The sequence below is a fragment of the Eutrigla gurnardus genome (genome assembly GCF_963514095.1).
Source record: "Eutrigla gurnardus genome assembly, chromosome: 3".
NCBI lineage: Eukaryota > Metazoa > Chordata > Actinopteri > Perciformes > Triglidae > Eutrigla > Eutrigla gurnardus.
Window position 1 is genome coordinate 18,477,817 of NC_139917.1, and position 24,787 is coordinate 18,502,603.

Below are 24,787 nucleotides of genomic sequence, written 5' to 3' on the forward strand. Positions count from 1 at the left end.
ATTATATTAATTAGTGTTTGTTATTTCAGTTATTGGACAGTTAAGACATTAATTGTTTCACATATCATATTGTGTGTTCTTTACATCAGTGTTGAGGTGCCTTTAAGCCAAGAATAAATCTGTAAAAGAATGGAAGGTGCCTAGTTGATTTGAAATGGACCTATTAATGAAACCATATACCCTAGACAATGTTTTCAAACTACAGTAAGTGTGACAACAGCCCATGGAGTCCTGATATAAATTTGAGGGATGTTCCTTCTGATATACAGAATACTTTCACCTCTTCAGGTCTATTAAAATCATTCAAAAAAGAAAATCTGTACCGGGGAAATTGTTTGGCAGTTAAACTGCCTGTAACACACATCCACAATAAATAAATAAAAGACACAAAGTACCTGAAAACGACCATGTAGTTGAATGAACACCTGCCAGTCTCAATAGAAATGTAACAAAGTATTTATTCCAGTCATATTGCATTGCATTATATTTTGCAGTCCATCTTCATTTATATGTAATATTTTTGATAAGTACAGTTTTATCATGTAAGTTTGGCGATCTCCTGTAGTAGGATACATGTTGTTGTTTTTTTTTAATCAGTGGAGCCTCGACTGTCTCTTAACATGAGGTGCACTTGTTTTGGAATTTGATTGGCCAAGGAGGCTGCGTACGCCCCGCCCCCGGGCCAACGTCCTCTACTGATTGGTCGCCCCGTCGCCTGTCTCGGGGACATCAGGGGAGGCACGAGTTGGCCCATAAGCCTGCGCTCGCGAGTCATCAGTGTCGGACACGTAGTGGGAACGAGCAGGTCCCGATGCACAAGTCACGGCAACCCTCGGCGGAGATGAAGGCGGACTCCGACTGGCTCTGATTTTTAAACGCCCTTTTCATTCAGGAGGTTGGTTGCCAACGGTTATCAATATGGCAGAGCCGTTATCCCAAGCGCCCACCGCTGCAAAAATGGCGTCACTTAACCGGGTCCGAGCTTTGGCGATGATTTTCTTAACTGTCACTGGCTGTTGTGTCACCCCGACAAGTGGCAAGGACGGGTCCGAGGAGACCGTCATCATAGGGCTCCGACTGGAGGACACGGACGACATTTCCTTCATGGATAGGGGCTACCTGCGGGTGAGTGAGCGGTCTCGGGTTAAATTAAGGGTTTACGGGCAGAACATCAACAACGAGACCTGGTCCAAAATTTCTTTCACGGAACATGAGCGGAGCCGGACGGTAGGGAGCCTTGACAGCTCCTCTGGGGATAACCAGAGTCAAGAGGACTCGTCCGGCTTGCATCCCTGCGGCATTAGGACTTCGGATATAATTATATTGCCCAACATCATCCTGAACCGAAAGACATCCGGAATAGTTGAAATCGAGGTCAAACCCCTGCGAAAGACGGAGAGGAGTAAATCCTATTACCTTTGCATCGCCACCGCGACACCGGCCGCGGTCGGGATGCACGACCCGTGGACGGAGAACACCTGGATCTACCACGACGGGGATGACACCAAAGTGATAGTGGTGGAGGAGAAAAAGTTTCTGCTGCCTTTCTGGCTCCAGGTCATCTTCATCTCCATGTTGCTTTGCCTGTCCGGTATGTTCAGCGGGTTGAACCTGGGGCTCATGGCTCTGGACCCCATGGAGCTCCAGATAGTCCAGAACTGCGGCACCGAAAAGGAGAAGAATTACGCCAAAAAAATAGAGCCGGTCCGGAGCCAAGGGAATTACTTGCTTTGCTCGCTTCTGCTCGGGAACGTGCTGGTGAACACCACGCTGACCATCCTGCTGGATGATATCGCCGGCTCGGGGTTGATTGCGGTGGTCATGTCCACCATTGGAATAGTGATTTTTGGAGAAATCGTGCCCCAGGCCATCTGCTCCAGACACGGCCTCGCTGTCGGGGCCAACACCATATTCCTCACCAAGTTCTTCATGCTGCTCACCTTCCCCGCCTCCTACCCGGTGAGCAAGCTGCTCGACTACCTTCTGGGACAGGAGATAGGAACCGTGTACAACCGGGAGAAGCTCCTGGAGATGCTGCGCGTCACGGACCCCTACAACGACCTGGTGAAGGAGGAGCTGAACATCATCCAGGGCGCGCTGGAGCTCAGGACTAAGACCGTGGAGGACGTGATGACGCCACTGCGAGATTGCTTCATGATCCCCGGGGACGGCACCCTCGACTTTAACACCATGTCCGAGATCATGAAGAGCGGCTACACCCGCATCCCAGTCTTCGAGGGCGAGAGGTCCAACATCGTGGACCTGCTCTTTGTCAAGGACCTGGCGTTCGTGGACCCAGACGATTGCACCCCTCTCAAAACCATCACAAAGTTTTACAGCCACCCGTTGCATTTTGTGTTCAACGACACCAAGTTGGATGCGATGCTGGAGGAGTTTAAAAAAGGTGAGGCATGCTGGATAGAGTGATGATGTTTTCTAAATTCACTTTATTATTCATTCTTTATTCTGATGCCAGATGAAAAGCCGATATACGTAAAGGTGTCACAGAGACAGGGAGAGACTCCTCATTTTCACTCTAATCTCTCTTGACTCAAGTGTCAAAGGTCACTGGACAAGCTGGTTGGCCTTTCACCTGTCCAGCCCCCCACCCCCCACCATTGGATGAGGGAGGTTAGACAGGTGGATTCTTTCATGTATAAAGTTTAATACCAGGAGCCACGGTGTGTCCCTTAAATCTCCACCAAACGCCCGTGCTCCTCTGTCCCATCAAAAGGTCAAGGTGTGCTAGTGAATCCTAAATGTATGAACACCTGATCTTAAGGAACAAAAGGGGGCAGGAGAGTTTGTTTCCCCTTAAAGGTTGTTTGGGAAATTCTTATCCGGCCTGCTTCATAAAGCACTGAAGCAGCCACATCAGTAGTGAGGTGCACTTGGCACAGCCTCACTGGTCACTTCCTGTAAAGGGGAGGAGGAGGTGTCGTTATCTTTCTCCATCGCTTCCATTCACTGTTAATGTTCACACGGTTTCTCTCTCTCTCCTCTTTGCTTTCCTCCTCTTACTTGCCCTCTCATTCAATCTCTTTTACTCTTTCCCCTCCGTCCTTCCCCTCTTCTCTCTCTCTCTCTCTCTCTCTCTCTCTGATTTGTGAATGCATTAGGACATGTGGGAATGGTGCAACGGCAGTGCTAAGGTTATCAGGTGGGGGCATCTTGTTTGAGAACCTGCTTAAATCCCTCTCTACCTCTCTTGTGCTTGCCTCTGAATGATGGTGGCGATAACTCCTTTTGTCCAGCCCTGGAATGCAGTCGTGTGGATAATGAATAACAGCCTCTAACACCCTCGAGCCCCCCATGTGTTGTGTGTGTGTGTGTGTGTCTATGCGCATGGTGTTTGAGAAAAATGTTTACCTCACCCGTGGTTTACCTGAAGTTTTGCATAGCCACCCCCCCTCTCTGTTGTTGCCTCTGACTGAAGTTATTCCTGGCATTATGTGGAGATTTGGTACGTTTCTGTTCTTTCTTCATACCCAGATATGCAGCTATAGGAGTAACACAGTGATACGTGGGCACGACTGTACAGCACTGGATTTATCAAGACTTAAAATGTGAGGGAGAAGCATGATTCATGCATTGCGTTACTTTAAGAGTATTCATCGGGAGGAAAACAGGGCAAATCATTGAGCTCCATTACCAGAAATTAGGTGTAGTTCTCCATGCCAAATTAGCATTACATAATGTACTAGGTAAGGGGGGGGTTGTTTGTTTTTGTTTTACAGACATGCCCTAGTAGCAGGAAACATCGGTTCTCTTGAACATGTTGATCTTTTCCAGACAAAGGAAGTTTAACTGTATCGTGTTCTGATATATATTATATATATATGGGTCACGAACACCTAATGGCTGACATGTTATTTCTTAAGTATTATGGTTGTTCTTGACCTGCGAGTCTGTGAGTTTAGCATAGATTGGGTATGAAAGGAAAAGTGCTACCAGTGCCACTACACCAGCGTGCAGCCCTCAAGTCATTTATCAATAATATTTAAAATGGTCTGATAATCTGTGTGTTCTGGCTAAGAAGGTGCGCTGGTGATCTCTCAATAGCTACCTGATATTGATATAACTTCTGCTGGGTCCAAGCACAGGATGAAGTCAGTTCTAATTTAGATAAGTGTTCACGTGTAAATTAGAGTCAATGTTGTCAGTCTTCCAGGTTTGTTCACACTTATGTAAGCTGTTGTGTATAATGCATATATCAGTGTGTTTACCTGTACCAGATATACAGCATATTATTATATAATGACACCAGATGACACCAATTCAACTGACACCTCAAATACTTCAGATGTTGGTAGCCGCTTCCATTTGGGACTCAGGTGTTATCTGTTTACTCACATTAGTTTTTATTTTGTGAAATCTTTCATACCACTGAAAGAGAAAATGCTGCATGTTGACATGATGTTGCCGACACTGTTCATCGTATAGGTCCGTTTTTAGAGGCAGAGTTTTTCTGCGGCTGGCCGTGCGCCAGAGGGAATTCGCCTTCAGCCTCTCATGGAAGTCATAAGCATCGGCTGCAGGGTCAAAGTTTCCCGTCAATCTGGCTCTGTTTGCAGCGCAAACTCAGTTCAAAGTGCTTTGTATTGTAAGTCATTGTTAATTAATTTGATGCCGCTTGCTGAGCTGTATGGTCGTCTGAAGTCTGTGACAAAAACGTTGGGGTGGTTTCTCTTTGTGTTGTGGATTTATAGGCGATGTAAAGGCATATACAAATAGTTCAGTAGAAAGGACGGCATAGCGAGAGCTTAAAATGTTGAATTTGCTAAACATTTTCTTCCAACGTGAAAATGTGCAACATGTGCATGATTTACTGAGCTCCACCCAGGCCCTAGGTCGGGTTTTGTAGTCACATTAATGCGGGACCTTTTTAATTCCAGCAGACACCCCTCTGGAAACTTCTAACCCTGTTCATTAATTGCTCTCCGTCTGCGATTGCAACAATTACTGTCATCCAGGGGCTGCTTGTCACGCTGCAGGTTTACCGGTTAATGAGTGGGTCAGTGTGTGCCATTTGGGACCAAACCAAGCAGTTGAGTCAGAGACCGGAATCTTGCTGCCCTTCTGACTTTGAGTTATGCGTGATATTCCTGGAAAATTAACACTCACTCACTCACTCACTCACTCACTCACTCACTCACTCACTCACTCACTCACTCACTCACTCACTCACTCACTCACTCACTCACTCACTCACTCACTCACTCACTCACTCGCTCACATGCAGTATAACCAGCCTTGTGAGACGAGGAAGCTATCTACTGTATGGATGTTTGGAGAGCTCAGATCAGGTTATGTGTGCTTTCTGCCCCCGGGGGAGGCAGGCCACTTGATTAACTTGAATATTGGAGTTCAGAAGTGGACTGGAACTTGACCCAACAGAGGCCACAGAGACCTTTTCCCCAATTTACTCTCGCTGCTTTGCTAACATTCAGACACGGACTCTGTTCTCCTCATCTAGTAAGCCCTGTGTCTAAATTGATGTCGTTACGCTGCTCCTTTAAAACGGGCTATTTAAGTGATGTTGTTATTTATGTTAACACTACCGCCTCATCTAAAAACCTAACGATGAATATCTAATGATAAATGACCCAAACTGTGTCTCGTAGCCCAGGGTACACATGCTCCACCATTGGCGAGTGAGGTCCCCAGTGTAAACGAGCCTACATGAGGCCTGTCACGTCTTGAACCAGTTCCCCGATTGCTGCAATATAGGCCAATCTATGCTTAATTCAGATTCAACAGCCTTCACGGTCTCTTTGCTCAGTACTTTGTCTTAAAGTGACACTCTTTTTTCTCTGTGGGCTTTTGTTGAAATGCGGACAGCAGTTCTGTGGTCTGCATCAAATGTTGTTATTCTTCCTGGATGTTTGTGCGGAGTGTATCATAGCAAATGTCAGGAAATAGTGTGTGTTTGCCTGGTAACCCTTGGTGCTAATGCTGCAACAAGCGCTGGGATTAAATGGCATCATGTTGGTAAGAACACTTAATGTTTCCTGATGAGGGACACCCCTTTGAACTCAGCAAGATTCCGCCTGCCAGCCGCTCAACTAATTACCTCGAATCAAAGGTTGTCTGCATTTCACGATACTTAGTGTTACAGGAGATGGCATTAGTAGTAGATTTATTTTCTTGTATGGAATGTTATTTTGCATCTAAGTAGCCTAAATGTTACAAAAAGCATAATTAACACATGCTGTCATATGTCCACTCAACTGTGCTGCCTTTTGGGTCTCAAGCCTCACTACATAGTTATTTTATAAAAGAAATATACCTTTTTAGATGTAATTTATGTCTGTTTTCATCATGCAACCCCTTTGGCAACACTTTTAGAGAGGCGGCGTAAACTGCTGTTGTAGAAACCCGTTACATGGTAACTGTTCCTCTGTTGTACTCATGGCTTTCAATTTAAAGGACCACCTGTTGCTTTGCATGTTTTCTAAAGCGCAGTTTTGCAGAGACTTGAAAACGTCTGGAAGTACTGCAGGTGATCCATCACAGTGAAAGTGTCTGTGCTTTTTGTCAGTCAGGCTAGCTTCAAATGCTAATGTTGCTGTAACAAACTTTATTAGCAAACAGTTTCAACTTGTTTACCCAACAAACATGTGGTGATAGAATTCAGTTGAACTCACTTTTTCCAGACACCTGGCAAATGTAAGTCCGTAATCGATTTCTTTTCAAAACTGTTTTCTATATAATAATATAATATATTCTGAGGTTTCCAGGATTTTAGACGTACAGTATCTATTCACAACATGTTTGCTTGTTGTTTGTTTTGTTGGTTTGTTTTTCATGAAAGCCCAGCTTGGGATGTCAGAGTGTCCTTGAGTGCACGACTGAGGAGAGTTTTCAAAATGATCCCTAACTGTTTCAGCACCCCACAATAACAGAACATTGACTAATATTTGTGGTGATGAAATGTGTTTGATGGATCCAAGATGAATGGAGACCAGCGGTGGATTTATATTCATATTCCAAATTATAACTTGTTCATTGTAATGTAAGATATGAATAAATGAACACACAATTTACTTTTGGCGATTTAGATATTGTCTGTATTGAACTCTTGAGTTTACTGTGTTAAAAGACTGGCTTTTGAATTGGCCTAGATTCTTCAGATTCTGGTACAACATGGAGTAGGCTTTTAAGATCCGATTAGTACAACAGTTGAGGAGTGTGAATCTAGCCGCAGTGCATTCCCAAAGCCTGTCTGATCTGGCATTATGACTTTTGGTTTATATGTATTTTCTCCGTGGAGTGTCCTACGTGTTTAACACCAAAAACACTATGGATTTTCTGTTTGGTAATATGGTGTATGCTATGGTAAAAACGCTTGCTTTGTGTATAGTTCTCAGGTAGGCTATGCCATTATGTCGTGCTACCCTCTTCTGCTTTTGTTGTTCACGGTACAGCTTGCTATATTTAGTTGGAAAATGCTTTAGCCCCCGAACTCGTCCCACTTAAACCTACGTGCAACCAACAAAAGGTGCGACAGAAAATACAATATGCTACTGTCTCAAAAGAAGCACAACAAGGTCCCTGTTGCATTGAAGATCGCATGTTCTGAAACCTCACTTTGAAGAGCAAATTGTGTGAATTTCTTTCATGTAAGACTTTTGATCTAAACCTCAGTGATCTGGCCTCCTCGCCTCCATACGGCGACAGGGATGTATCAAAAGACTGCTTATAATAGAGGTACAATGGGTCGCTAATGAATGGCTACTAAGATGGAGCCAGTTACATCCAATAGTGTAGGCAGGAAGTGAGTAGGATTCATCAAAGGTACTTGCAACAGCTCGTTCTGTATTACTAATGCAGCTTTTGGTCAAAAGTATTTGGCCTATACCGCACCCATTTCAAAATCTGTTTTTGTTGCTTTGCTTCTTTTTAATAACTTGTCCGTAGACTCATCGCAACTCACTGTTTCTGGTAGACTCTCTGTGATGACGCCTATTCCTGAAGAAAGGCTTTGATACTTTTGTGTTGTGGATGTAGTTAAGGAGCTGAGTCTGCTTCCAGCACATGTTGCCAAGGATCTGTAGCCATGCACTACTGAGGAAAATGTGTTATTACGCAATCCAGAATGCAACCACCCCCACGTCCCTTTTAATAAGCTGTTTCCGAAAAAACAGAAATCACATAGGACCAAGGCTTTAACAGATTATTATTAGACTTTATAAATGACATGATAGGAGAGCTATTACCATAACAGAAGGCTAAGAATACTACATAATGCTTGAAGGACAGGTTATTGCTTGATGTGAAAATAAAACATATCCCATTTAATTAAATGCCAAATGAGCATCTCTGAGTTGTCCATATTGATCACATTATGGATTCATTTCTTGGTTTTGTGCTTTCAAGTGCACTTGAAAGGGGTCTCACAACATGTTGTGAGACCCTTGTTGACGTCCACAGTGTTGATTGAAAACGTCCAAATGGCAAAACTCAGAGCTCTAAAGGGCAATACAGTAAATAATGCAATGAAAGTTAATTCAAGACCATTCAGTCAGCATTGTGAACATCAAATATTCTCTCTCAGAAGTAAAAAAAAAAAACCCTTTATAATCTGTAACGTCATCCTGACAAGACACCTCAGAAATGTTGCATTCAGTGGCAGATCTTGTCTCACTAATTATTGAATTAATGTTTCTCGTATAACTCTGACACTCTCTTAAAAGCCATATTCTTTTTGTCTCTGCGGAGAGGAAAGCATCATAGACATGGTTGTGCTGATGGCAGTTCAGTCTTTAAGATATTATCATGGTAATTTGGGTGTTGTGCGTTATGTCATTCTTATGAAATGAAGGGAAATTGCTGCTATTAGTGTCGCTGTATGATGATAAGGAGGAGGAGAAAATGATGATGATGATCACTATGTTGCAGTGAGGGCTGAAATGTTTCCAAAAGTGCCCTCTAAATATCAGCTTTGCTGTGAAAATCAGGCCAGTTTTCCTCACAGTCTGTCATGTTAAGTTACTGGTTAAGTTACTGAGCTGCGGAGCCGCAGTAGTGAAACAAAGAAGTAGTGATACTTTATGAAAGTCATTCATTTTAGTTCTCCGGCTTCTCTTTGACATCTTCTGAGTATCTTATGTACACTAAAGCTGCCATGCATTGCGTTCAAAACACTTTATCTAAAAAAAAAAAAAACATTTAATTTATTCTTTAAATCAAGCGTGACTTTCTTCCCATGATTCTTTTTCTCTGCGTTCGTGCGTATTTGTATGTTCATACATGTAGATAGTTTGTGTCTAACTTTGACTCGAGCAAAAGGAAAACTAAGGCTCTTTCAGGCTGTGCCTCAGAGAGGGACAGAAAGCCCTCCAGCTTGGTCAGCCTAGTAACCAGGCTCTCTGCAGCACACTCAGGGAAGCAGAGCCACTTGCTTGTGCAGCAAGCGGTCCCATCCCCCTCCTCCCACATTCCCTCTCTCCCTCTTCTCTCCATATTGTCCTCTTGCCCATTTCCCTCAGTGTTATAAATTACAAACGACACAAACCTCCAGGCCTAATGCCCTGCCATGGACGCCTTCCAAGCTGCAGTTTTTTTTTTCTTTCCGCAGAGCCAAGAGGCTGGCTTCATTGATAACACCGGGCACACTGTCCGTCTCTCCATTTGCTGGCAGCAGGAAAAGCCCAAGACGGGCCCTTCACAGGCCCGAAAGACACCAGCACTTTTTACAATCAGCTGATGGAGCCTACTTTTCTGAGACTTCAGCAGTACTAGCGTTTCACATCGAACACATTGATAATAAATACAACAAGAAAAAGGATTTTGCAGACACGACATGATGCCTTATGATTTAATTATTCATGAGAGTTCATGGATTTTAGATAATCATCTCTATATTAAGAATAACTGCATCACAGCTTTCATTTAATCGTTGTTAAAACAACATAACAGCACAAACAAAGAATATAGAGACGTAGTTACACACTAATTAATGCACTCGCCACTTCGTATTGAAAGTAGTTCCATTGACATGGAAGGCATTACAAGGGGTGCTTTTGCTGCTTTCATTTTACAAATTGAAATAGTTGCAGACATTTTAGTCACTTGGGGACTTTCTGAAAAGTACCACCTCAGTTTTGTGTCACTCCTATCCTGCTTTTACACAAAACCCATTTGGAAGTAACAGCTCACATGAAAATTATGACTCAGGATTAGTCGCGAGTTAAAATATGCATGAAAACAAACTCCGAAAGTGTCAGATGGGCTTCTTTTATGACCCAATTCAGAAGTATTTCTTACATATGATGTGACCCAGATGAGACATTTAAATGCAGAAATAAATATATAGTGACCAGATATCTGCATATATATGCTGCTTTGTTGTAAATGCACAGATGTATTATTAGGTCATTCAGTTCTCTTAGTATGCCTGCACTTTCTCTCGCTGGTGTATCCCAGCTAACAGCAAGGGGGGGAACTGCTAGTAGAGCCCCACTATGGTCTGCAGGCCCCTGCCACTGCTCCAGCTGACCCTCCAGATCCAGGCTCCAAACCTTAACCCCATCCACAGCTGACCCTCCAGCTTGAATTGTTATTCCTGTCCTGTTTGCAACCATTGCAGATGGGGATTTTGTTGTTTTCTTATAGTATTTTAGGGAGTTGTGTTTTGTGAGAATGAGTCTCGATGTCCTGATTTCTTGCTTCAGGTGACAGCTGTCAGTGTTTGTAGAATGTAGACCTTTGGGGATAAGTGTTTAAAGCCACATGCTATTTTATGACTAACTGTTCATTAGTAATCAGTAGAGACTTGATGTTGAAAGAAACAGATGGCCATTTCACTGTTACAGGTTCAATATTTTAATTGTTTGTTTTGCTGAATTACTTCAGATCATTTTGAGGATATAGAGTTTGGTTGACTGGCTTGACTGACAGCAGTATTTAAGGGTGAGAACTAAAATCAACATCAGTAAGTCTACAGCTAAACATGCACCATGCAATGCCATAATGTAGTCATCATTTGAACAGGGCGTTCATGAGATTTAACCACCTTAGATTCAAGAAAAAGTGATATTTCCACCGGAGTCCATATTGATGTTAAAAAAAAGCATCACATTTTGATCATCCTGGTGATTAATTTAGCCAGTAGTGGAATAAAAACAACACAGGATGCAGGATGTTCTTGAAGGTTTCATGTTTTCCTCAACACATTCTCAAAGCTTATTGCACAAAGTACGGCTGCGTTTTTGTAGAGTACTTAGCTCATTCTAGCTTTAAGGATTTTGCCTCGGCTAATTGTTTTCATTGAGGTATTAATTATGAGTTTTAAAGCTTTAAGTACTCACTGCCAAAAATGTGTGTTTTCAGGTGTTTGATTAGCTAGCTCTTTCTGTGTCACAAGTGAAGAATGTGTCAAATGATTTGGCTGTAGCAGTGACGCTAAAGCCATGTGACGTATTGCTGCTGATTTTGGTGATATTCAAGTTTGTTTTTAGAAGTATTGTGAAAAAAATATTTTTTTATTTTTTTATTTTACCAGGATTTTACTCATTTGACGTATTATATGTTTCAACACACTTGACCTATACCAAGAAATATTGGCATAGCTTTCACAGGAATAAAGGAAAATGTTATTTTCACTATTTCATTAAACAGATGGTTTAACATTTTGAAAATTACATTTATTGACTTTCATTTACAACGAGGCGATAGTATTGATGTCAGTGTTCATGACTTTGTGACTTTTACTGAAATAGCGACCGCTGGCCACAAGTGGAAACTACAGGACAATAACACATTGAATTTAGTTATTAATTTTGTAATGATTGCCTTGAGGGCTACACGGTTAGGGGTGAGCACTGTCGCCTCACAGCAGGAGCGGTCCGATTCCAGGTTCGAGTTCCTTCTGTGTGGAGTTTGCATGTTCTTCCTGTGTCGGCGTGCGTTCTCTCTCTGGCTTCCTCACACAGTCCAAAAACTGTTCACTACTGTTTTAGTAGTTAAATTCCACTGAAACATTAAAGCATACACTAACCGTATTGGTTGAAGTACAGAGCTAACCTGATTCTGTCCATAGTAAAAGGACACATCACAAATTAACATGTTGTTTCTTATTTGTTGCTGTGACTATTTTGCACTTGCTAAATAGATAGTTTTTAAGTTACAAGATACAACATAGTTAGTACCTTAAGCATTAAAGGTGTTGATTGGTTTCTTTGTTTTGATATTATACTTAATGCACAGACAAGAGATTGATATTGATCTTCTTATTAGATTAGATTATAGATGCTATATACCATGTGAGCAGGCAAACTTGTATTCTTTCCCACGACCAAATCAAAATGATTCTGATGATGAAAGATATTGATTAAAGGAGAAATCCGGTCATTTTTGACCCCATGTTTGTTGTCCCCAGGGTCATCCTGACTTATTAGAAGCAAAAAAACAGACAAAAATTGACGTCGCCCAGCCCGAGATCTGCACCTGCCTGGCAGCCTTCCAGACTCGCTCCAATGCTAACCCATAGGGGCAAGTTTTATCTGCTTTTCTGGGCCTCAGAAAATAATTCCAAGACCTATGCAACACAAGTTGAGTCCGTACGAGACACGACGCTCATTTAGCTCAAATAGTGTGGCCAATCGACATAAATTTATGTGTTTTTGCATGGAGTTACTCACCTCAAATCACCCCGTAGACATTAGCAGTAGATAGCCGAGCGGCGCTCATCCCTCCCAGTCACCGCAGAAACAAAAACTTTTTCCTCGTAGATTTTGTATCCATAAAGAAATGATCGAGCAGTGCAGTCGTCATGTCCGTAATAAATCCATGAAGCCGTTATGTCCATATGTATGACTATGTTACAACATAGCAACGATAGCTTACAGCTAAACAGTAGCTGGGAGCCAAAACAATGCAAGTCTCGCGCAGGTTCCCGTCTGCCGTCCTCACTCTGGAGCTGTTTTGAAGCCAGTACAGTGACAAATCTTGGACAGTCGTGCGAGGGTCACTTTGAGTACACCTGGAGTCGAAAAACAGCGACAATGGCAAGTACTACCTAGCTAGCTTTGGAGGCTCTTGCTTGATCTCACTCTGCTGATGAGAGACTGCAGTCTGCAGACGCGACTCCCACTTGTGCTATCAACACAACTACCCTACTGAGACGCGAGATTTGTTGTTGCTGTAGTAGGTTCAACTGTCACAAAGGCTAAGCAATCTTACTATGTAGTTACACTGTCATATGGACATGACGGCACTGTTCGATAGAAAGAAGTTTGTCACTGTACTGGCTTGAAAACAGCTCCAGAGTGAGGACGGCAGACGGGAACTTGCGCAAGACTTGCATTGTTTTAGCTACGGGCTGCTGCTTAGCTGTAAGCTATCGTTGCTATGTTGTAATATAGTCATGCATATGGACATAACGACTTCATGGATTTATTACGGACATGACGATCGTTTCTTCATGGATACAAAATCAAAACTACGAGGAAAACTTTTTTGTTTCTGCGGTGACTGGGAGGGACGAGCGCACGCTCGACAATCTACTGCTAATGTCTACGGGGTGATTTGAGATGAGTAACTCCATGCAAAAACACACATTTATATTGTTTCGCCACACTATTTGAGCTAAACGAGCGCTGTTGTGTCTCGTACGGACCCAACCTGTGTTGCATAGGTCTTGGAATTATTTTCTGAGGCCCAGAAAAGCAGATAAAACTTGCCCCTATGGGTTAGCATTGGAGCGAGTCTGGAAGGCTGCCAGGCAGGTACAGATCTCGGGCTACGCAACGTCAATTTTGGTCTGGTTTTTTGCTTCTAATAAGTCGGGATGGGGGTAAAAAATGACCGGATTTCTCCTTTTAAAGCTCTGTTAATCTAGTTGCCAGTGTTTATGAGAGTACAATGTTTGCTTTACTACGAAATCGCAATGCTAAGCATCCGAATGGGCACAGTTCTACTTTCATATGTTTTTGCTACTTTAAAATACCTCAGTTTTTGTCATCGTTGTGCGATGTGCTCACCATTCAGCAGTTGCAACACTCACATAACAGAGCAGCACCTGACCACAGGCCCATTCATTTATCCCCACTGGTTTCCCATTGATGCCTCTCCTTATGACTGAGGCCCAAAGGAATCTCCACCCAGGGGACCTTTCAACAACAAACGCAGCCAGCTACGACAGCAAGCTGCTTCTCTGAATGAACAACAATGTCTGTCATTCCAGCAGTGTGTGTGTGCGTGTGTGTGGCTGTACTGTATGTATGTGCGTGTGTGTGTGTGGCTGTACTGTATGTGTGTGTGTATAGTGAAACACCACTGGCTAGTAGCAGCAAAGTGATCTTGTGACCAAGGCCCCTTAATGACGGTTAGGAGCTGTGAGCGGACTAAACTTCTCTGCATTATTACCCTGATTAGTCCGTATCATGCTAACTGTATTGTTTGACCCAAAGGCATCAGGATCCGAAGCATCGATGACTTTGACTAAACACCAGTGGTGGAATGTCACCACACACATTTACTCAGGTAGTCACTGTGCTCAAGTACAATTTTGAAGCACTTTGTACTTTGCATTTTCTGATACTCTTACAACTTTTTTACTTTACATGGGACAATGTGAAAATTTCATTAAACGATTATCCTGGCCAAAATAATCGCGACTCATGATATTATCCCGACAATCATTGGAGCTTTTTTAGTCAAAAACTATTAAATAATCTTCAGTAAGATGACCATGAATCATAAGGTCTCCCTGCACAAATAAAGATATAAAAAAATATAATTATTTTCTATATTTATCTTCTCTGCAATGATAGTGAGCTACAGCCTTTTCAAGTCACAAGTTGTTGCAATACGATTATCCCGAGAATGGAAATTCACTATGATCGATTATTGTGAGTGTGTTTTATCCCAACGCGTGATAACATCCTTTATCATCCTTATCATCACATTTATTTGATAACTTTACTTTGCAGATTATCAAAACAAAATAGAATCAACTACTACATTATGATTATCATTATAGATTAAACTGCTGAATAATCAATTAAATCAGCCCCACTTTTACCAGTTGCAAGTGATGCCTACACATGAATCCATCATTAATTATAACACAATAACAGAATTATCATTCTGCTTAAGTACTTTCACTTGTGATACTCAAGTTCATTTTAATGCTAATACTTGTGTACTTCGGTGTACTTCTTCCACCACTGCTCAACACAAACCCCAGGCTGGTTGAGGTCACACAGAAGTAAGTCTGCTTTATAGGGCAGCTGAGTTAATGGTGCGCCATAATAACTATTTCCCATAACCCCCTTTATAACAAGAGTGCTTACTTTTGTGCTATTAATCGCTGCCGTGGAATTGTCTGAGAAACCTGACAATCTCAGGCGACCATCAGTGTAGAGGCTGGTATCTGTCTCTTCCATCCCTGTTTATTCTAATACACTATTCTAGTTAGTTATTAATTAATGTGCTTTTTATTTGTTGTTACGCTACCTCAGAGATTTACCATATTTCACTCCATTGGTTATTACAAACCTAGGCCAATAGTTGTTATTTTAGTCTCAGCAGTAGAATATTGTGCCTCTTTTGTTTTACAATTGAAACACTAGTAAAATTAGAAAGTCAATAGTAGAAAGATACATAAATGTGGTGATATGAAATAGACCTGTAGTTTGTTATCTATAATTCCTTGTCAAGGACTGTTTAGCTTTTCTTTGTCTGAACTGTGAGTGTGTGACCGCGTTTGTGTGTGTGTGGGTGTGTGTGTGTGTGTGTGTGTGTGTGTGTGTGTGTGTGTGTGTGTGTGTGTGTGTGTGTGTGTGTGTGTGTGTGTGTGTGTGTGTGTGTGTGTGTGTGTGTGTGTGTGTGTGTGTGTTACCCTGCTGTCATGCCCGTAACTCGAATATAGCCTGAGACTGTGAAGCCCTACTTATTTACAACAGTATGTCAACAAGAAGCATAGTGCTACCGTCTTGGATATGATATTAATAGTTTCCTCGCCATGTTGAGATTAACTCTACATAGGTTGGGAAATAATAATGACTATTACAATCTGAGCTCTCAAGCAATTTGTGAGAATGTTGTGTAGGGGAACGCACAAACATTGTGTCACAACTGCTAGCAAGCCAACCTTTTTTTGGCACAGTGGGCCAAACTGAGTGCTCATCCTCAGGGGACACGTAGTATTTAGGCCCATTCCTTACACCAACAACAACTGATGGAGAAAACATGATTTCTTACAACTTCACATATAGATGCAAGGTGCATTACGTAAAAAGGCTTTGTCTTAAATAATAAAATCTTTTTTAATATTTTTTAATATTGAGAAAGGCAAAATGTAACCAATGAGTGATATAGCCCATTGGTAAATTATCCACTCTTGTTTAACATTATTGTTATCATAAAAATAAAAAAACTTAGGGAAACCATGAAAATATTTGTATTCCCATAAGGCAACTAGAGTAGCAGCAGTAGCAGCAGCAACAGAAGCTGCACTTCCCTTACAGCAAATGACTGAATATGGTTAATTTGTTCCTTTATTTACATAATGTACATTCATTTGTCTGTTTTATAATACTTGCAGACATGGAAATATGAACTCTTATAAACAAAAACATGCAGGCAGACACACATTCCACTTGATTCCACTTGTCTCGAGATAATAAGGCCAAGACACAGAATGATGTTATTTTGTTGCATGTGTATTCAGACTCGATGTTTATGTAGATGCAGAAGCTTTAAATAGACGACATGCCGCCCGCATCAGGGTTAAGTTTTTCTCCATGTCAATGGAAAAATGGGTCAGAATGGCTGGAAACTTTCTCTGGAGGTAGATTTAGAAGAAAGGCGGTCCAATAGGTTCCCATCACCCTAACGTTGCACTATATTTGTCAGTGCTCAAATATTTGGAAAAATAGGGGGGAGAGAAAGACAAGGAGGAGGGCAATGATGAGTGTCCACAACAGATACTGACCCCTTATACTCCGAGCCCAACTCCCTGAGCCTTACGTGCCTATTTATAGGGTAAAATTCGCTATGGAAAAATATGACAAAGCTGCATTCCATGATACGCTGGGAATGGTGGAAAAGAGCACACGGCTCGGTCTCTGTAGGCCTGAGTGGAGGTTCTCAGGCTTGGCTTTGATGGTTGGTTGGATGGGTGTAGGGCTGGGCGATAGTTCAACATGATGATTTAGTGGAATATTAACATAGTGAAATAACATATCAATGTATCGGGATACACAACTATGTCATGTAAATTGATATAAAAATAAATATGAAAATTAGGAAATACTCAAGTACATTCCATTTGTCATGTAGAAAAACCATGTGGTTTTTTTCCAAATAGACTATGTATTTGTTGAATTACCTGAAAATATGCTATACTTTGATATATATTATTGCTATGAAATGACCTATATCAGGTTATATCGCCCAGCCTCTGGTAGATGGTCTGTTGGTTCGGCCATCAATCGGCAATCAAGCTCTCCAACACTGGGGTAGCAGGGCTCTGTCTATCATTGGGGGCACAAGTTATGTTCTGTGTTTTTTCCTCTTGAAATTAAGGAGCCGGATGTATCGTTCATATTATAGAATTTAAAGTCACACATGCTGGGATTTACAGGCTTTACCAATATTTTAGCCATCCTTGCGGTGTGTCTCTAGGCTAAAATATCTTAACAAACATTGGATGGATTTCAAACTAATTTTGTACAGACGTTTATAGTCCACAGACTGGCACCAACTGGTTTACATTTTTACTATTAGGGAGTGAACTCAGTCATTTTTAAAAATGGCTTAAATGCACATGAGTTGCGTTGCGGTCCCTGGCTCTCTCCTCAGCACTTACTGGTACCTGAGTCTTTTGTTGCTTTGTTGTTAGGGGAAACAAAATAATCCTCTGTGTATGTGTGTGTTACAAATGTGAAGTGAAACTGCTATTTACCGGTCTAATGACACAACCATTATTCCCGTAAAAGATTAAGAAATAGCACACAAGCGTCTTTTAATGACTTACGCGTTACGTTTTTTGACACGAGAAAACATACTCACTTAATGGATGAAATTGAAAGTGAATTGACCCCCGACCGTGATGTGTGCAGTGTGCCTGTGTGCTGGACTACCCAGCATGCAATCAGCCTCAGCCCAGCTAGACAGCCCCAGATGTCAGGCAGCACTGGTGGCTTATAGGACCCCAGACGACTGGTCCTCGCAAGGACACGCTCTCCCTGTGGCTCGCTGCCAAGTTCCAGGCTCCAGAGGTTCCAGAGGGTCAGCCTCCTCGCTCTACCTCCAGTCCCCCCTCGCAAAAACCCACTGCCATAGCAGCAGCCAAGGAGCTATGAATAAACAGGCTGTCGCTGTATCCTAATATATTTATGGAAGACAGAAGCTGCATTTTTTTCTGTCGCTTGTGTGGTATTTTGTCTTTGTGGGAAACTGGAAAGTATGCACTCATTTCGTGGGATTACAAGACAAAACAGATTTGGAGTGGAGCTACTGTGCGAAAGAAGAGAGAGAGAGAGTGTGTGTGTGTGTGTGTGTGTGTGTGTGAGAGAGAGAGAGAGACATTGATAGAGACAGAAATAGACTTAATATAGACTTCAAACTTCAGACCACTTGAAATCATCTTATTGTTTATTATTTTTCAAAGTCGCTACAGACCAAAGTAAATGTAATTATAAATGTAATGTAATTATGAAATCTAGCCGTCCACCTTGGAAAGTGTATGAGTTTGACAAAAGGTTAAATTCTACTGTAAGAGTCAACTTTCTGATGTTTTTTGTTCTTGTCACTAATAATAAATAAGTAATATATAACAGACTACACTTGTCTAGACTAACCTTTGCTGTCACTTCTATGGAATTTAATCACATTTCTTTCTCTTGACATTATATCGTGGTACAGACACTAAAGTATACACTCTCCAACTTTGCATAAACATGCTTTTCTCTTCTTTTTTTTTAAACTAGTGACCCATGCAGCCTCCGTTAAAGCTCTTACAATAGGTCATCTCTAATAGTTAACCCCTAGTAAACCCCTCTGTCGAAGGAGGTGATGGAAAGTGAACACATCCTGATGGGATTAGTTTACCTTGTCAAACAAGTGACTCGCCGCTGTTGCATTTGTGTGTATAGTGGGTGCGAGCACATGGCCTCTTGAAGTGCAGGACAGATTGTGTGTGATATCCTCCACCTGTTATCAGTTGGCTCACATAAAGGTTGGAGGTCAAGCCCTGTTTTATGTCACAAAAGGTGACATTGGCCCTATCCCAACGTCCCCTAAGGCCTAAAGCCCTGAACCTTCAGGGACTTAACGGACGTCACCAGGTAAATGGTTGAGTACGAGAGGCTGCAAGGGCTGGACATTTTATAAATAAGAATGGGACAGCGCGTTACTTTGACAGCACAAAAACCTACAATTTGGGGTTTCAATTTGTCAAGACAGTTTCAGCAAGCAATAGGCAAGTAAAAGAAATGGTTGATGAATACACCAGGTGTGTAAAGGGGTTTTCACACCGTTTGTCGTGTGAGTTTGGTCGCAGAATCAGTTGTGTTTATTCGCGTGTCAGTTGAATTCCATCGGCTGGACGCGCCGGAGAGGCTTAACTCCGTGTAGACACCAATAATGTTTCACCATTCATGGCTGAAATGAGTTTATTACTTAACCCGGAGGGGGATCGGTGAATCTCATAGAGCTGTATTTACTCTGAATAGCAAGCCAGAGATCGGCTGGTTGATTTAACTGCAATACACGGATAAAGACTGTCGAAGTAACAACGATTGGTATAAAGTTCAATGTCATGGTTTGTCTCTTAAGACGATACGCAAATAACTTTAAAATTGCTTGTTTTAGCGTTCGGCTCGCTCAGAGCTAAGCTATGCTAACACCGTAGCTGCTCCGTAAACACTGAATATAACATTGTCTCTACATAAATACGGCAGGGACCTTGTTGTTTGTACCACGGACAGTCTCTGGTTTGTAGTTTGGTTCAGTCTCTGTATGAAACGTAAGATACTATCTCACAGCGCCGGGAGACCACAGACCGCTACACTGTGTTTGCCTCCATTACCGATTCACTGACGACGTGAGGAGGATCTCAACGCTGATTGACTTTGTGTCAGAGGGTCAACTCAAATTGTGTTGCTTGAGTTGAACTCCAAAAATTAAACATTTTGTCTCATTTGCGTCCAACGCACGATTTGCGCTGCAGGAAACTTGTGAATATGCGGCAGGTCAATATGTGCATTGACCTTTCATGTCACTTGGATGTGTGAAAAATGCGTGTCGCGTTCGGTGTGAACACCCCTTAATATTGCCTCTGCTTGCATGCCCCAGATTTGCTGTGTTTTTATGCACCAACAACCGTCCTCAACTTTTACCTTTTATTCTACGCCTCCGGGCTCCCCCTGGTGACCCTGCGTTCAATGTTGCAACGCTAAGAATTGTGGGTCATTTCCTCATGCAAAATCTGTAGAAATGCAGACTTACGGAAAGTGTGCATAAAGGGCTCAAATGTCTACAAGAGAGCCGTCAGGCGCTCAACGATTTGACAGAGGGACAGCCCTAAACCCTCTCGGACTTGGTGGGAACGTGCCTCCAAGTCTGTGAGTCCCTGAGTGTGGACATTGGGGATTGGGCCGAAATGTTGATGTACTTTTCCACTGGCTGCTTCTGTTCCTCCGTTAATGTTGAAGCTGTCATTCCCCGAGGGACGGACATAATTACAAGAACAGTTTTACAATATATTCAATCGAATACATTCACTCACTTTTTGTCCAAACGTCAGAGATCTGATTTAACTTTTAATTTCATGAGGTTGTGGTTTCCTGTCCTGTCATTTTCCCGTTTTTATATTCATTCCATACAGAGAGCCTTTTTTCTTTAACACAAAATATCCAGTGGGCTTAGATATTGTTTAGAATGCTGTGAAAATCTCGTTAGTGACCTTGCCATAATCTCAACCCAAGGTCCACATGACAGATTTTTTCTGAGATTTCAACTACATTTTAAAGAAGTTGAACAGTTGTCATCATGTGACCTTGGTTTGAGATTTCAGTTATGTGATAACAGCTGATTGGCGAGAGATCACAGCCATCCAGTAAATCTGGTTATGATATTAGTTAATTATGCATTTGTGAGAATGATTCATTCGTATATACGGCTTAAATGCTCTGGAAAAAGTTAGTCAGTCGACCTTGTTTTTAAATGATTAACTTACTACTACTACTATTAAGTATTGCTTGTCACAAAACTTCAAAAACAATAGTTTCCGCTTTCTTGCAGAAATTTAAATGAGAAGATCAATGCAACTTTTATGGCTGTGTGATAAATATGAAGCTACAGCAAGCAGCTGGTTAGCTTAGCTTAGCATAATGACTCGTCTGTTTATTCTGTAAACATACAACCTATCGATACAACATGTTAATTAGTGAGCTTCAGAGGTGATGGTAGATGGTGCTGGGCGAGAGGTCAAAATCTTCTATCCCAATATAAGTCATTTCATATCTCGATAACGATGTGTATCAAAAATGTTTTTTGGTAATTCAATAACTAAATAGTCTGTGACCAGACCACATGTTAAAGCTTTTGTATACGCTGTGCAAATTAAATAATAACAACTGACTATTTCCTCAAGTGAACTTATAGAGGAAATATTAATAAATATGTCCAGTGCGTTTACATACATGCACACAAAGACTATAAGACAACAGTTTGATTCAACAACACCTTGTTATTCCCATAAGCAGTATTCATATCAATGTAGATTTTCTGAGACATTTGAGTATGTGCTTGTTATTATCAGTTGCGACATCATTGTGTATCACAATATCCTGATATGATTTAATCACAACATGATTCCGTAAGAGAGTGAATTTCTGAGCTTCATATTTGTCGTACAACCATGAAAGCAGTATAGCTCTTCTTATCATACTAATAAAGAAAGATAATTAGTGTCAAACTGTTCCTTTAAATGATAAGATAACAAATACAGCAGGCTGTGAAGTTACTTTACTTTATGCTGAAATGGCATATTGTCTGAGTTTTCATGTTCAGTTCATACTTTTAAGATTACAGTTACACATAAATGTTGCCATTCTTTGCCTGCAAACCTTAATTGGAAAGTTTTGTTTCTCAACCTGCCATGAATGGAGTCGATGCCATTAATAAGAAGGAAGCAAGCATCTGTTTCACTGTACTGCACTTGACTGGCCACTCCATTTGCCTTTCGTTGTCTGGGCAGTTTCGAGTAATTGCTTGCTCAAGGACTTTTGAGGCCTGATTGCTTTAACCCACTGAGGCTCCATTTGTGTTTGTCCTAATTAAACCCAACCCACAGTGATAAAGCAATATGCTCAAGATGACAACTGACATCTTAATAGAAATAGAAAAGCTACTGTTGAAAATACTGAAAATACCAGTTGGATGTTGCTTGCTGTTTGCAGACGCTTTGTTATAGTGGATTTCTGGTGTTTACATTATTTATACCCCTCTTTGGGATCTTACCCTGCCAGCCTATTAGGTGTAACCTGAGAATATGTCTTGAAAGCATCACTTCCACATGTGATGCTCATAACATTCTCACATTCAGACTCTCGGCCTCTGTATGCGGCACATCGTTTTGCAGTGAGCTGCAGTGCAATAAAACACTCTTGGTGATCAGCCCTCGGCCCTCTCAGCCTCTGCTTGCCTGCACCAAAGCAGCCGACACTAGCAGAAACAGCGTGCGAGCACCGACTCGCCGATGTACCTGTGTTGTACCACATGCACGCTCGTGCACCCTTACTGTCGTGCACTCTGACAACCGCGCATGCACACGGACACACAAGCGCGCTGACGTCTATTATTTACACCTAGGTGTATCTGCATGCAAATGGCCCATTCCGAGACAATCTGATCACACAGCGGAGGCTTCGCTCGGTCTGTTCCTTCGCTCGGTGAGAATATCGCTGGGGCAGAATGGAAACTTCATTTTGCAAGGGCTAATATTAGCCTGGGCCTCTGGAAAATTCCTTTTAAATGATCACAAGCTGAGAAAAGACAAAGAATTTGTTTAGCATTTTGCTTTGACAGTATTCTCTGCATACACGGCAGTTTGTTTCTTTTCCTCTTTTTTTTTCCAGTTGGTACAGCTCAGGAGGGTCCTGGGAACACAGATGTGGAGGGAGGGAGGGCTAAGGGGACTCGTATGATGCAATTTAGGACTGTTTGACTGTCAGTCCGCCTGTCTGCCTCTCCGGCTGTTTCTGCTGGTCCAGAGAACAGCAGAACAGATCACTTTATGTCATCTGGATTGTCAGACCGCTGTGATACTGCAGTCTCAGCAAGAACACTACCTGACTTGAGTGACGTAATGATTATTTAACAGTTAAAATACCAATGATATTTGATGTTCAAATGCTACACTATAAAGCGGATCAGTGTGTCCCTGCCCGTTTGTTCCCTTGTCCATCAATGCCTGACCTATATTTAACTCCCTTTATCATTATCATTATATGACCCTAACTTTATAACCTGTGTTTGTGTATCTGTGTGTGTGTGTGTGTGTGTGTGTGTGTGTGTGTGTGTGTGTTTTGCTAGGTAAATCCCACCTGGCCATAGTTCAGAGGGTGAACAATGAGGGTGAGGGAGACCCTTTCTACGAGGTTCTGGGTATTGTCACCCTGGAGGATGTTATCGAAGAAATCATCAAGTCAGAGATCCTGGATGAGACCGATTTGTACAGTAGGTTCCCGTCTCGAACCACATACCCACTTAGACTGTAAGACCTCAAGGCACGATGTTTCAATGTTTTACTTTTGTGACTCTAAAAAATGCAGCCAATTTACCCAAATATACAATTTTGTAAACTTGCAGAGGCCTTCAAGTAAACACTAGTGCTGATAGACAAAATAGCAGTGGTCTTGGCACAAACCATGTGACAAAAGGTATTGTGGCGATGAACATTGATTTGGTTTTAACTAAATTTGATCATTTTTTAATTCTGAATAGTTCTTTTTTTTTTGCAAACATGAAACAATGGAAGTGCATAATTAATGCTGCACTAATCAATATTTTTGTGAAAGGTGCCACTCATTGAGATGAACCCACAGAGGACTATCAGCTGACCCTGTACTTACTCGCTGCTCTGTGGAGCGTTTTAGCGTCTTTCGGACATCGTTTTGGTTTTCATCAACACCGTTTCCAGATGCAGCAGGCAGCTGTTTTTATTGAACAAGCTTTGAAAAACCAATCCATCTCAGATTCCATCGGCTGCTGGTCTGACAACAATTTGGCCGATGTTTCAGGGGGTGTAGCCAGCGGATACGCAGATAACGGATATCCGGGATAAGACTTCCAATTCAAACTACTACAACTAACTAGTTAACACTGCATATGAACGCGGATCTTTCAGACGATTGCCGATGGCTTCCGAGATTGCATTTCGGCAATGCTTTCCACCGACAGATTCTGCTCTTGCACACTACCTGCTCATCAGGCTCATTAGTTAGCAACTAGCTTGTGAATATAGAGAGAATTTCGCTGCCGCTCCATGTCTGCTGAAGGTGTAGGTGTGTGTGTGAGAAAACCAAAACAATGAGCTGAAAAATGTAAAAGCGGGGGAAGAGCTGAGGTGAAATATGGGTTCATCAATTTCATTCTTTACATAAAAATATTAATTATAGCAGCTTTAAAAAAATATAAATATAAACTCAATTTCTGTGACAGTGCTTCATTTAATTTTCGTGGCCAGCTGAGAATGTTACACCAACTAGATTCTACTTCTTCAAAACTGCTTTATGCGTTTCAATTAGGAGATTCTCTTATTGGTGTTGTG

The 24,787-nt window shown here is 41.8% G+C and overlaps 1 protein-coding gene across 4 annotated transcripts in view; it reads left to right on the top strand.

The window, feature by feature from the left end:
• Positions 1–613: 613 nt before the first annotated feature.
• Positions 614–24,787, top strand: part of cnnm2b (cyclin and CBS domain divalent metal cation transport mediator 2b) — a 32,943-nt gene continuing 8,769 nt past the window's right edge. For 2 of the 4 annotated variants that reach the window (XM_084005223.1, XM_084005224.1), the window contains exon 1: positions 614–2,404. In XM_084005223.1, the coding sequence (XP_083861349.1) occupies positions 919–2,404 (1,486 nt within the window). In that variant the 5' untranslated portion in view covers positions 614–918. Of the gene's footprint in view, positions 2,405–3,119; positions 3,161–23,550; positions 23,695–24,787 lie in introns of those variants that run through there. The other 2 variants (XM_084005225.1, XM_084005226.1) reach the window with 2 other exon arrangements.